General features: G+C 46.2%; 1 protein-coding gene across 2 annotated transcripts in view; it reads right to left on the minus strand.

The window, feature by feature from the left end:
- The window catches only part of ANKZF1 (ankyrin repeat and zinc finger peptidyl tRNA hydrolase 1), an 803,428-nt gene that overhangs the window by 125,720 nt on the left and 664,001 nt on the right, over positions 1-13,707 (minus strand). For both annotated transcript variants that reach the window (XM_069616921.1, XM_069616920.1), the window contains exon 14: positions 9,995-10,162. In XM_069616921.1, the coding sequence (XP_069473022.1) occupies positions 9,995-10,162 (168 nt within the window). The remainder of the gene's footprint in view (positions 1-9,994; positions 10,163-13,707) is intronic.

Genomic DNA, 13,707 nt, shown 5'->3' on the forward strand with positions numbered 1-13,707 from the left:
GATCAACAGATGTTTTTGAGCTTGTTCGGGAGAACGTGCTCTGATCAACCAGTCGTCCAGGTAGGGGTAGACGTGAATCCCCCCTCTCCTGAGACTCGCTGCCACTACCGCCATCAGCTTGGTGAAAACCCTCGGGGCGGAGGTCAGCCCGAATGGCAGAACTCAAAACTGATAGTGAGAACCGCCAACTGCGAACCTCAGGTACTCTGTGCTTGGGATGGATTGGCACATGAAAGTAAGCATCCTGAAGGTACAATGATACCAAGCAGTCTTGGAGTTGAAGAGCCTGAAGGATCTGAGAAAGGGTTACCATCTTGAACTTTCTTTGGGATGGAGTACCAACCCTTGTTCCTTTCCGCCACAGGTACATGTTCTATTATACCTTTCTCTAGCAGGGTTAAAATTTCCTGCAAAAGGAGCGGGTCTGGAATTTTGGCCGAGTTGGCTCCCGGTGGATAATCCTGAGGCCTTTTTAGGAAGGGAAGGCAGTAACCTTGAGCTACTGTTTCCAGTGTCGAAGCATCTGCAGTAATGCCCCGCCATTCTTTCAGATGCTGAGAGATTCTGCCTCCCACTGGTGTATTGTATTATAAGGCCTCAGAGTGATTTGGAGGCGGCTGCATGAGCGGCTGAGGGTAAAGATGCCGTTCCTGAAGATGGCTTTGTAGTCTTTCCTCGTCCACCACGAGTGACATTTCTTTTGCCCCTTTGAAAAGCCTTTCCTCTTCCTCTACCAAAAGAAGAGTAGTACTGAAAAGGACGACCCCTCCAGGAAGATGAGCCCGAATAGGGTTTCTGAGGTTGTCGCATGGAGACACTAAGGGATTTAGCTGCCGCTTTTGAGGTCTGTAGTTTTTCTAGGCTCTCATTAGCCTTACTACCAAACAGACTCGAGCCATCAAAAGGCATGTTGAGAAGCCTGGCCTGCACATCTGGTGCAAAACCCGACTTTCTCAACCACGCAAATCTGCGTAGCACTGTGCTTGATGCTATGGATCTGCTAATACTTTCAGCAGTATCCAGTCCAGACTGGAGACATTCCCCCATTGCCTCCTCCCCGTCTTTGACAATATTCAGGAAGCCTTCCCTTTCCTCGCCTTCCGGAAGATGTTCAGCCGCCATCGAAATGCATTCCCACAGCGTATGTGTGAACCTGGCCAGGGTACAGGTGACATTGGTTGACTTTAAGGCCATGCTACCCGAAGTAAAAACCTTACGGGCCCAAGCGTCAACCTTCTTATCCTCCCTATCCAGAGGTATGGTTGGATATGCAATTTGTTTCGAAGTAGTTGCAGCCTGAATAACCAGACTTTCTGGAGTGGGATGTCTATTCAGATACTCTGGATCAGAAGTAGAAGTTCTATACTTCTTCGGAAAATTGCTGTTTACCGCAGCAATGTTGTCAGGGGTTTCCCAGTTCTTTTCCACTGTTCTCTGAAGCGCCCTATGGAAGGGGTGAACTGGATCTTTCTGGGGGCCCCGAGCTATTATGTCCGTCATATCGTCCTGTTCAAAAGTGGGTGAGGCTTTACCCCAGCCCATATATTCTACCACTCTATTCATTAAACTCCTGCACCCTGAATCTGCATGTTCTGCATGGTCAGGTCTAGAAAACTCCAATTAAGGTGACGTGTCAATGCCACTAGCAGAATGCAGAGTCTCGCGCAGGTCTCTCATCTTAGATTCAGGGTCTATAAGTTCCTCTGGAACCTGTCTAGTGCCATATTGCACTCCAAAAGGCGAGATTTCCTCATCCTCCAAGCCAGTTTCTTCAAAAATTGAAGACATCGACATTGACTTAAAAAAAGTCTGATTTTGGTAAGGCCATAAATCTCCTCTCTTCCTCCTGATTTTTCGTCGAAGGAATCTTCGACGAACCCGTTGAAGTCTTCGACAAAGGCGTCAAAGACATTTTAGGCTTCGATGTCGAAGCTGTCGGCGCCGATGGCGTTGACGAAGTTGCGGATGTTTTCGACAACTTCTGCTTTTTATGAGGTATCGGTGAAACACTCGACTCTCGAGGATTTCTCGACGATTTGTCGACTCGAGTTTTACGGGTTTCACCCATACTACTGGGTTTTACCGCAGTAGTTCCCGACTTCCCTGTGTCGTCCAATGGAGCGACCGGGGTCTGGCTCTTTTGGGGTTTCTTTGAGGGGGTCGAGGCCGCATTCTCAAAGACCTCCATCATTTTTCTTCTAAAATCCTCCCATTTTTCGGGGAATCCGATTTTGTAGGACATCGAACCAATTCAGTCGATGTATTGGATGATGATGGAGATCTATGTCTCCTTTTAACTTTTTTAGAAGATGACGATGAAGATCGCCTCGATCTACTACGAGATTGGGATCTCTTTGAGTGTTTTTTGTGACGTTCCAATTCTTTTGAATTGGATGATTTTTTATGTCTTTTTGACAAGGCCTTCGAAGTGGCCTTCGACGCCTGCCGCCCCACCGCTAGTTTACCTTTCCTCTCACGGAGGGCCTTCTCCGTCATCGACTGACAGGAGCCAGACGACGGTTTGATAATCTGAAACCAGGCACCAAAGACGGATACGGTGAGGATCGGTGATTGACATCTTCTAACCGCAGTCGATACACTTCTTAAACCCAGTCTTGGGTGTAGAAGCAGTAGATGATGATGACATTTTCGGACAGAAAATCTCGAAGTGCGCCGTTCACGAGAGCGAAGCAATCGGAAAAACGGAACTGAAGCCAACGGGAGCGGCTCGAGCTATTAATACCAGCAGTGACGTCGACACGGAACGGAGCCCATCGAGGGACAATCGACGCCACGACCTCGAGCACAGCGCCCTCTGCCGACATTTTTTTCCAAAGCAGCGAAGCTTGCGATAACGAATATCACAAGATGAGGAATACGTGGGAGGACACAATCCATTCGAAAACTGCATTTTCAACCCCAGCAGGCCTCTACCAGTTTAAGGTAATGCCTTTTGGACTAAAGAATGCACCTGCAACATTCCAAAGGATGGTTAATCAAGTTCTGAATGGGATGGAGGACTTCTACATGGCATACTTGGATGACATTGCAGTGTTCAGCCCTACTTGGAAAGAACATGTTGACCACTTAGGATATGTTTTGAAGGCTCTTGAGCAGGCCCGTCTGACCATAAAGGCAGGTAAATGTCAAATTGGTCAGATCAAAGTGGTCTACCTTGGACATGAGGGAGGAGGTGGTGAAATAAGGCCATTGCCTAGTAAGGTACAAGCTGTACAAGACTGGGCCACCCCTACTACTCAAACCCAAGTGAGAGCCTTCTTGGGTCTCACTGGTTATTATAGGAACTTCATTGAGAACTATGGGCCCATAGCTTCTCCCTTAAATGTAGTCTCCTTACCCAAATTTCCCAAAAAGGTCAGATGGAAAGAGGAGTGCAGTAAGGCATTTGAAGGACTTAAGAAAGCCCTTTGTCAAGTTCCAGTCCTGAGAGCTCCTGACTATAGCCAAACCTTCATTGTGCAGACAGATGCCTCCAATACAGGTATAGGTGCAGTTTTGAGTCAGCTGGATGAGAAAGGTAGGGAGAACCCCATCTGCTTCATTAGCAGGAAGTTGAAGGAACCAGAAACAAGGTGGGCAACCATTGAAAGAGAATGCTTTGCTATTGTGTGGTCACTGAAGAAGTTTAGACCATACTTGTAAAGAAATACTTTTGTGATTCAGACTGACCACCAACCCTTGAGATGGTTAATGCAGATGAAAGGGGAGAACCCAAAACTACTGAGATGGTCAATCAGCCTCCAAGGGTTTGATTTTACCGTTGAACACAGGCCAGGATGTAATCACCAAAATGTGGATGGTCTCTCCAGAATGATTGACCGACTGGAGTAAGGAGATTCATCCAGGGGTGGATTAAATCCTCCTGTCCCTTAGTCTGGGGGAGACGAGTGTTAGGGAGAATTCTCAGAAATGTGCTTATTTCCCTTCACCTTAGAGACCCCCAGCAACTTTGCTGGATTTTGAGGACTTATTTTGTTCCCTGGAGAGAGTGTGAGCCTTTTTGTCCCACTCTCCCAGGTATTTTGATGTGTGTTTTACTCTTGTGTTCTTTGGTTATGGAGTTTTAGATAACCCCATAGGCATCATCTTTTTATTGTTGTGTCACACAGCACCATTAGTGCAGTGGCACAGGGGTGTCCTTTGGAGTCCCCAAGGTTTAAATACCTTCTCTGAGACTGACTACTGTCTCCCAGAGGATGTAAAGTTAAATTGACTTCACTAGTCTTTTTAAATTCGTAGACCCACCACACACTATCTTCCTATATAGTGCTGGAGGGGCTGCCTAGCATCCCCTATATCTAAACACTCTTGTAACAGTCAAATGTTACCCTTTCCTATTGAAATGGCTGGTGGCAGTGGTTTTATAACGAACTGCCATGGTTTTTCCCAACCGCGAACACTGGTAGCTAAAAATCGGGTCAGCCATGTTTTCTAATATGGCGCCCAAGACCCCTCTGTAAAAACAGACTCTGGTCATCTTTTTTCGCTGTTTCTTTGTGGAAAGGTCCTTCTTGGGTTTAACTCTGCGCGCCAAACCAGGTTTGGTCCCTTTGTTCGTGAGCCTTTGGCGGGCTTCAGGACTGAAGTCCACCCATGGTGTCTGAGTGTTTGGGGTGGGCAGGAAGTGAGGCAGGTGCCAGAAACTCCCTGTGCGTAGTCTCCTAAGAGACCCAAATGCAATCCGCCAAGGACAGCCACCCTGCTGGGTGAGTGGCAGCTAGGCTGGAATGAATGGGAGAAAACTGTTTAAAAGGCGAGTCGCCAGGACTGGAAGGTAGAGTCGACCACTGGAACGAAAGAACCGAAGACGAGCTGAAGGAAGACGACTGCTGCAACTCCTGGACCATTGGTTTGCCCGGTGAAGCCCTGCTGCAGGTCCGAATTGCCTGAAACTCCCTCGACAGAGAAGCTCCTTCAAGGACGGCTACTTCCTTTGAGTTGGTGGGACCAATCAACTCAGCAAACGCCTGGATACCATTCTCGGAGCTGGTTAAGGTTAACCAGGGGGAAGGATACTAGTTTGTTTTTGGAAGCCACAGCTACTTGAGCTGAAGTGATGCCATTTTGTTTGCTCTGACAACGATCCCGTGCAGTGCCGGAGTCCCCCGATGTCCTCCCTCTTGTCCCCACGACTGAGGCTCAGGAAGAGCGAGACCTGCAGGACCTGCCAGGAACCAACGTCTTCAGCTGCATCTTTTTGCTCCACTTTAAGGTACTGTGCCATTTGGTTGAGAGATCCTAACTCTCGCGGTGGAAGTTCGTGAAACTTTCCCAACTCACAGGTCTAATCAGCTTGTGACCCAGCATATCTTTCTTTATCGTCAAAACTACTTCTAAAGACTTTTACAAAGACTTCTCCATTTTGTACCAGAACTGTGCTGTCCTATCCAAGAACACTAGACTATTGGCTTTGGCCTAGCCTATTGAATCGAACTGACCCTCCTGGTACACTGAACCTTTGCATTATCTAAAAGAAGTGTCTTTCTAAACCTTTGTACAAACCTATGCTTTTTATTCCTATTTAAAAGTACTGAAGTGCCATTTGGCTCCTTTTTCAGGGAGCGCAAACTGTCTTTATAACTTAGAGTTTGATACTGTAGTATACTGGTGTTTAATATTGAGTTGATTTCTACTAGTGAAAGTTTTCTAAATGACTGTGTAAATAAATGCTTAAGTAATTTTACCAAGAAACCTTGAGTGTAAGTGTCTACTTGAACCACTGTGATTGCGCTACTTCTATGTAATTTCTGCTACTGCTCACATTCCCTCTTGAGATAAGCCTGGCTGCTCAGCTCACTACCAAAAGTGTGTGGTACAGACTTATACCAAAGGTTGGTTTTCAGACGGGTAATCATCTGCGACTGGCACCACATAGAAAAAGGCTTCCACTTCTGGTCATAGCACATTAGTGTCAACAACGCCCTGGCTTTGGCGAGGACCTCCCTGCAGTCCGTTGGCAGCTCATAACCCCCAAACTTTAAGGCTGTAGGAGCCATGCATTCAGGTTCAGGGATCCAGGGTCATGATGAAGGATTGCGCCCCCCCCTCTCTGGTGAGCAGATTCAGAAGTACCGGCAACTTGACTGGAGGCGACGCCGATAGGCTGAGGAGGTTTGGATAACAAATCTGCCTCGAACACGCCGGGGCAGTGAGTATCATCCTGCACTGACACTGTCCGAGTGTGTTGATCACATGTAGAAGGAGAGGAAACGGGGGAAAGGAGTACAGAAACAGAACCTCCCACAGGAAGGAGAACACGTCCCCCAAGCTACTCGGTTGGCGGAATCTGCTGCCAAACTTCTGGCATTTGGAGTTTGCAGCTGTGGCAAAAATATCGATCAGGGGTCTGCCCCATTAAAGAAACAGAAGGTCCACCTGATCTTGACTACGCTCCCTCTTCGTGGCAGGCGTGCAGTTTCCTGACTGTTAGGGAGAATTCTCATAAATGTGCTAATTCCCTTCACCTTAGAGACCCCCAGCAACTTTGCTGGATTTTTGAGGACCTGATTATTTTACCTGGAGAGAGTGTGAGCCTTTTTTCCCCACTCTCTCATGTAGTTTGATGTGTGTTTTACTCGTGTGTTCTTTGATTATGGAGTTTTAGACAACTCCATAGGCATCACCTTTTCATTTGTGTTGCACAGCACCCTCAGTGCAGTGACACAGGGAAGCCTTTCAGGCTGTCCCAGGGTTTAAATACCTTCCCTGGGATAAACTACTGTTTCCCAGAGAAAGTAAAGTGAAATTGACTTTACTAGTCTTTTTAAATTCCTAGACCCAGCACACCCTATCTTACAATAGAGTGCTGGAGGGGTTACTTAGTATCTATCCCGTGTCTAAATATTCATGTAGCAGTCAAATGCTACCCTTTCCTATCGAAATGGCAGGTGGCAGTGGTTTTACAACGAACTACCATGATTTTTCCCATTCGCGAACACGGGTAATGAAAAATCGCAGGAGCCATGTTTTTTAAGATGGCGTCTGAGCCCCCTCTGTAAAAACAGGTCCTGGTCTCCTTTTTTGCCGTTTCTTTTTGGAAAGGTCCTTCTAGAGTTTATCTCTGCGCGCCAAAACAGGTTTGGTCCCTTTGTTCCTACACTTTTGGCAGGCTTCAGGACTGAAGACTGCCTCTGGCGCCTGAGTGTCTGGGGTGGGCAGGAAGTGAGGGAGGTGCCCGAAAAGCCCTGTGCTTAGTCTCCTAGGAAACCCAAATGCACACTGGCGTGATTGGCTGGCTGACTGTCCGGCAAGGACAGCCACCCTGCTGGGTGAGTGACAGCTAGGCTGGAATGAATGGGAGAGAACTGAATAAAATGCAAGTCTCTTGGCTTGGAAGGCAAAGTCGACCACTGGAACGAAAGAACCGAAGACGAGCTTGAAGAGGACGACTGCTGCAACTCCTGGCCTGTTGGTTTGCCCGGTGAAGCCCTGCTGAAGGTCCGAATCACCAAGTTCACCTCGACAGAGAAGCCCCTGCAAGGACGACTTCTCCCTTTGAGTTGGTGGAACCAATCAACTCGTAAGCCACCTAGATACCATTCTCAGAGCTGGTTGTATTTTCCTCAGAGTGCTGCAGGAAACCGAATAACCAGGGAGTAGGACACCAGCTTGTGTGCTTGAAGACAGCTACCGGAATTGAAGATTTGCCAGCTTTTAGACCAGTCCCAGTGCAGTGCAGGAGTCCCCGACGTCCTCCCTCTTGTCCCCACGACTGAGGCTCAGGAACAGCGAGATCTGCAGGAACTGCCAGGAACAGAAGTCTTCAGCTGCATCTTTTTCTTCATTATAAAGGTACTGTGAAAACCCAATTGAGAGAACTTATCTCTCACTGCGAAGGTGCGTGAAACTTTTGCAACTTTCAGGCCTGATCAGCTTGTGACCCAGCATATGATTCTTCATTTCGCAAACTACATCTGAGAACTTTTATAGAGACTTTACCGTTTTACTTACCAGAACTGTTTTATGCTATCCAAGACTTTAGCCCATTGACTTTGGCCTAACCTATTGAATTCTATTGACTCTTCTGGTGAACTCAAAGTATCTGCACTGTTTAAGAATACTGTGAACTTTCTTTGTGATATTCTAATAACCTATGCCTTTTTGCTCCTACTTCAAAGTGTTCTGAATGCCTCAGAAACTTGTAGCTTAGTACTGAAGTATATTTGTGTATAATATTTAGTTGCCTCCTTCTAGTGAATATTTTATAACTGGGTGTGAAATAAATTAATAAGTGTTTTACCAAGAAACCTTGAGAGTAAGAGTTTATTTGAATACTTGTGATTGTAGATCTCTGTGTAACATCATTACTGCTCACATTCCCTCTTGAGATAAGCCTGACTGCTCAGCCCTGCTACCAAAAACTGTGTAGTACAGACTTATACCAAAGGTTGGTTTTGCTTACACCTGTAGTCCTAATTGTGTGTGGTGGTCCCAGAGGGTACTGCATACAATTCTGCCTAACACTGACGAGGGAGTCTGCGATGGTGTTCTTGACGCCTGCCAGTTGGAGCGGGACGAGGAACATCCCCTGTCCGATGGCCCAGTGCCACAATCCCTGAGTTTCCTTGGAGAGCGCTGGGGATCGAGTGCTCCCTTGCTTCCTGATGTAGAACATGGTGGTGGTGTTGTACGTGAAGATCCTCACAACCTTGCCCTTCCGAGACAGTAGGAAAGACATGAGGGCCCAGAACACTGCCCATAGCTCCAGTATGTTTATGTGCAGATCCCTCTCTTCCGGAAGCCACAGAATTCTGGCATGTAGATGTCTGGTGTGAGCCCACCAACCTTTCAGAGAGGTGTCTGTGGTGACTGTCTCCTGGTATGGCAGGGTTTGAAATCCCATCCCCCCCACCACTCTATCGCCTGACAGAACTCCTCGTTGAGGGGGATCTTGTCCGTAAAACTGCTGGACACTTGTATTCAACGGGCATCAAAGAATTCCTGTGGTTCTGAATACTGTTTTGTTGAACCTGAACAACCATTAGAGTACCTGAATTACTTTTGTTGTATGTATATGTGTGAGGGACAGATATCTTTGTATGTTAGAGTGTTTTCCTTTAGCCTTAGTTTCGTTGTTCGCCCACGTGAAGCCGTTTTTCAGTAAATGCCACTAAGATCAATCCCCAGCAGGTTGAGTCTACATCTTTAGACAGCGATAAGAGGCACAGGGGTCATACACCGATAAGACCTTCATACAGTGAAAATGACTCCTAGGGAATTGCTCAGCTGGTAGAGCCCTGACGCAGTAACAAGACAGGGCCCAGAATTCCCTACGCATGCACAGCCTTTACATAGTGACACAGAGGACTTTCTCCTGCTTGCCCTCGACCGTCACCTTGCTCCCTTCCCTATCCCTCTTGAGGAATAGCGCTGGTTATTTATAGAGAACCTATGGGCATAAGGCATCTACCTTGGGGCCATAGGTGCTCTATAGATACCATAGATAGATAGATCGATCTGGAGGTCAATTTCCAGCAGCTGGAGCCTTTATACAGGAACCACACTGACTACAACACCCCTGCCTGATAGACCCAGCCTTCCCCAGGTAAATGTGCTCACCCTCACTTTATAATCTCCATAAAATACCTCTCTACATCCCTCAGGCCAAGTAATGTTCAAATGGACTACTGCTGTGACAGACCCCATGCTGGGATCTTGCCTTCTGAAGCACTCCCTCTCCTCTAATGGTGTAGATCCAGAAAAACACTCAGTAGGAGTTTTGTCTCCTGGACTATGACTCTTACCCACACATTTCCACATTGACCTCTTCTGCAGAGAGGTCCATGATAAGCTTGCACCACAGGGAGGTCCACCCTTAACCTTTTCTCCACAGTGGCCCATCCTTCCCTCTTCTAATCACTGGCTCACCCTAACATTTTCCACAGGAAGTCTTCTTAAAGAAGCCTCACCCTGGCCTTTTCCACAGATTGAAGTCTACTCCGATCACTACTCTGATCACAAACTGCAGCCTCACCTTCTCACGGTCACTCAGGGATGCAAACCGCTTCTTTTCTGCCTCCTCCTCCTCTTTCCGTTTCTTCTCTTCCTTCTCAGCCTTCTCACGCTGTTTCTTCAGAAGTTTCTGGGCACGTTTCTTCTCCTCTTTCTTAGTTTCAAGCTCAGCAGTTAATGGGGGTGGGATCTTAAAAAAGGTGGAGAAACAGATACATTTAGTATCAAATATAGAGTTTACCGGAAAAGGATGAAACCATGAAGCTGGCGGGTTAAAGCGAAGAAAGTGAGAGACAGTTGCACACAAAAAAGGAAAAAGAAAGGAAAGGATGGAAAGGGAGAGAAGGAAGGGAAAGGGAAAAGAGAGAAATCAATTAATAGAGAACGGAGAGAGAACTCATCACGTGTAGTGGTGGAGTGGATCGTCAGACATTAATCCTTCCCCCTTTCCACTGCAGTTATCAGCAGGTTTCTAAGAGACTTCAGTCTGCAGCTAACCACAGGAGGCAAAGGGGAGACAAAACAATAGTGGGCCACGGTATTGCTTCTTGCTGGAACACCTACAAGTCCCAACCCCCCACAAGGTCATTATGTTCTCCCTTACAGATCACTCTGATCAGGTGTAAAAGTAGGCAGGTTTTGGGGGATTTTCAGAATTAGCCCTGTGGGAGGGTTCTGAGGAGCCAATCTAGAAGATGTGAAAGTACTTTTCACCATTGGTCTTACAAAACTCTCAAAGTAGCGTGCGCTGAGCAGTAAGGCAGACTTGAGAGATCATGTGCTAGCTTGTACATGCAGTTAACACCCAACAGGTTTTTTTTCTGGAGACAATAAATTAACAGAGTTCCACAAAGATGTATACAAGTGTGCTAGCTATTAGGCCTTACCACACTAAGCAAGTAACAATTAAGAATGCTATATACTACAAAGCACACTTAAATTCACACAATTCTATATAAACACAGTAATCTCAAAATGAGATTACCTACACTTTATATTAAAATGCAGATCAATAAAGAAATGCAATGAAACAAACAAGTAACGTGATAAAGAAAGAAAAAGCGTGAAGTGTATTGCCAAGTGACACGTAGTCGACGCAGACATGGTGGAGTGCAGTCCAGGGGAGGAGCTTGCAGGTAGAGGAGAACACTACAACTAAAGCGCAGCAGCGGAGAGAAGCGTCTTGCCAAGTGTCCAGTAGTCAATGCACTCTACGCAGCCCGCCGGGGCTCTATTAGCAGCTCTTATGACCCTGTACTGGGGCGCTTTTCATTGTGGAACACAAGCAGACCTCTCCTTATGATTACTCCCTCACCTTACCGTGCTAACATAAATGGTTACAATTTACGCAGTAGGATAACTAAAACCCATTCACTGCGAACACTGGACTCTGTGGTAATTGACAAGACTAAAAACCTAGTGAATAAAAACTCCATAACATTGTATTTTAACAAATTAACTACAGCCACTAAACAGATCTTTGCCCCTCCGACATGTGCACGCTCTTGGACACAATACACTTGGATGTGGATGCAAGGTTATTACATGCATGCTTAGGTTTAGAAGAGGGGGCACGTGGGGTCAATTTAGAGGAAGGTGTTTCACCTACAAAGGCTGTGAACACAAGTAATTTCATGGAGCAGTTAAAAAGTCTAATGGAATCTCAACTTTCGCTACCTGAAAGAGGTACTCTGCAGAATTTGAGAAATTAGCCAGGCATCCTCTCAATGCTTCGAGTGCCCTGCACCTCCCTGGTTAGGTGAGATACATTTACTCCCACAGTCTTTGGTCAAATTATATAACCTTTTTTGATTAGAACTAGGCAAATGTTCAGTAACCTCATCAACCCCCTGTAAACAAATGTCACGTAATGCAATTGTTATTTGAAATCCCTGCCCTAAGAGTCGTTTCTACATATGATATTGACCAAGTGAATTTTGTGATTTTTTCTAATCTTGCACGTGTACATTTATTTTAGGACACCTGCAATTTTAAAGTTGGTTTTAAAAGGAAGCAGACTTTAATGTAGTGAAACAGAGGCGCAGACATTTAAGAAATTCATTACCATGTTTTTCCCTCTGCATTCCACATGCTAAACCCATTCCTTCAGTCGAGACGGGGAAACTTTGGATAGAGTGCAGCAAGAGTGCACTGACTTACATAATTGTAAGCATGCTGATTCCAACACTAGGAGTGATCAAGTAGATGTCATGGATTGGTCGTGGCTGCCTCTTGTACTTCGACCAGCACCCCATCAATCCTCCTGATTGAAAGCATATGGTCTTAAAATGAATACCATGGAAATTGCAGGACTTTAATAGTTTTCTTTCAAATAATTCATCACGTAATTACTTAAGTGCGGTTGTGTGAAGTGGTCACCTTAGATGGTTACCAACTGATTCTTAAAAGGGCTGAGGGGAAACCCTGTCGTCCTGAAGGAGGCTTTCTGTTCGCAGTCGAAACTGATATGCCGATTAATATACAGGAGGTTGAGTCTTGGCTGTATATGAATATATACTCCCTACAATCTGGAGCATGCCCACCCGCTGAGGGCCATGCTTTTCTGATATTCTAAGTAGGGGGTCGGAAATGAAGACTCATCCTTTATTATTTTGACTGGTGATGCAAATCGAGGGTGCCCAGATTCATTGCATAGCTCTGTATTTGGCGGTGCAGGTCCCTTTGTTATAGCTCAGGTGGTGGAAGATCTGCAGTCTAAAAATACTCCTAGCATTTGAGGCGGGGAGAGTTCTTAGCGGTTTGGGAATTGATAATGCTTAATGGTAGAGGTGATGGGGAGGTTATACGTGGAGATCTGTAATTTGATGGGGCTGTTGAACCAAATTTTGCTAAAAGTAGTTCATTGTGGTCTGCACAAAAATATGGGCTCTATGACTGGAAGGGTGGTCTTTTGAGCGCACCAAATGGCAGTGAAGCTCTTCTCTGTAGGTAGAGTGTGTGATCCAGTAGTTCAAAACATCTGGAGAGCCAAAAAGGGCAGATTGATTCACTAACCATCCCTGTGCCCAGCGGAAGGGTGTTCTTAGCTCGAAGAGATTGAGGGGTTTTAGTGACATTGCTCACAATGCCAGAGTGTTAATTTCAGGGCTTGATGGGTGGGGCTCTGCTGTCTTGTGACCCCATCCCTGCATTGAAAAAGCTATGTTTTTTCCAACTGAGCCTGCAGCAACACCACAGCCTCAAAAGGTACAGAACATCTCTGCAACAATCGCTCAACTCCAGGAAACTCGCCACAAATGGAATGCTTTCCATTAGCATGCTTCCTGGGTACACAGCAATTATCTAACTTTATCTCCTGCTTTCACTTCCAGTTTTGATTTTCTTTCGAATGCACACATTTTGTTTTACTGAAATGTAAATGCTTCCAGTAAGCTTTGCTTGTTAAGCATTAGTCAGAGTTTTAGTGCAGTCCCTTTGACACCTATGGGCCACTATTTTGTTTCCCCTCTCTTTTTCTCCACCATCTGTATTCCAGACTACCAGGGTTATGAGATGTGGTGCAACAAAAGGTAGGGAAACAGACAGCCTGCAAGGGCCAGCCAGGAGGCGCTGTGCAACAAAATGTAGGGAAACAGACAGACTGTGAGGGCCAGCCAGGAGGCGCTGTGCAACAAAATGTAGGGAAACAGACAGACTGTGAGGGCCAGCCAGGAGGTGCTGTGCAACAAAATGTAGGGAAACAGACCGACTGCAAGGGCCAGGAGGTGTTTTCCT

The sequence above is a fragment of the Ambystoma mexicanum genome, chromosome 9 (genome assembly GCF_040938575.1).
Source record: "Ambystoma mexicanum isolate Mex_15411 chromosome 9, UKY_AmexF1_1, whole genome shotgun sequence".
NCBI lineage: Eukaryota > Metazoa > Chordata > Amphibia > Caudata > Ambystomatidae > Ambystoma > Ambystoma mexicanum.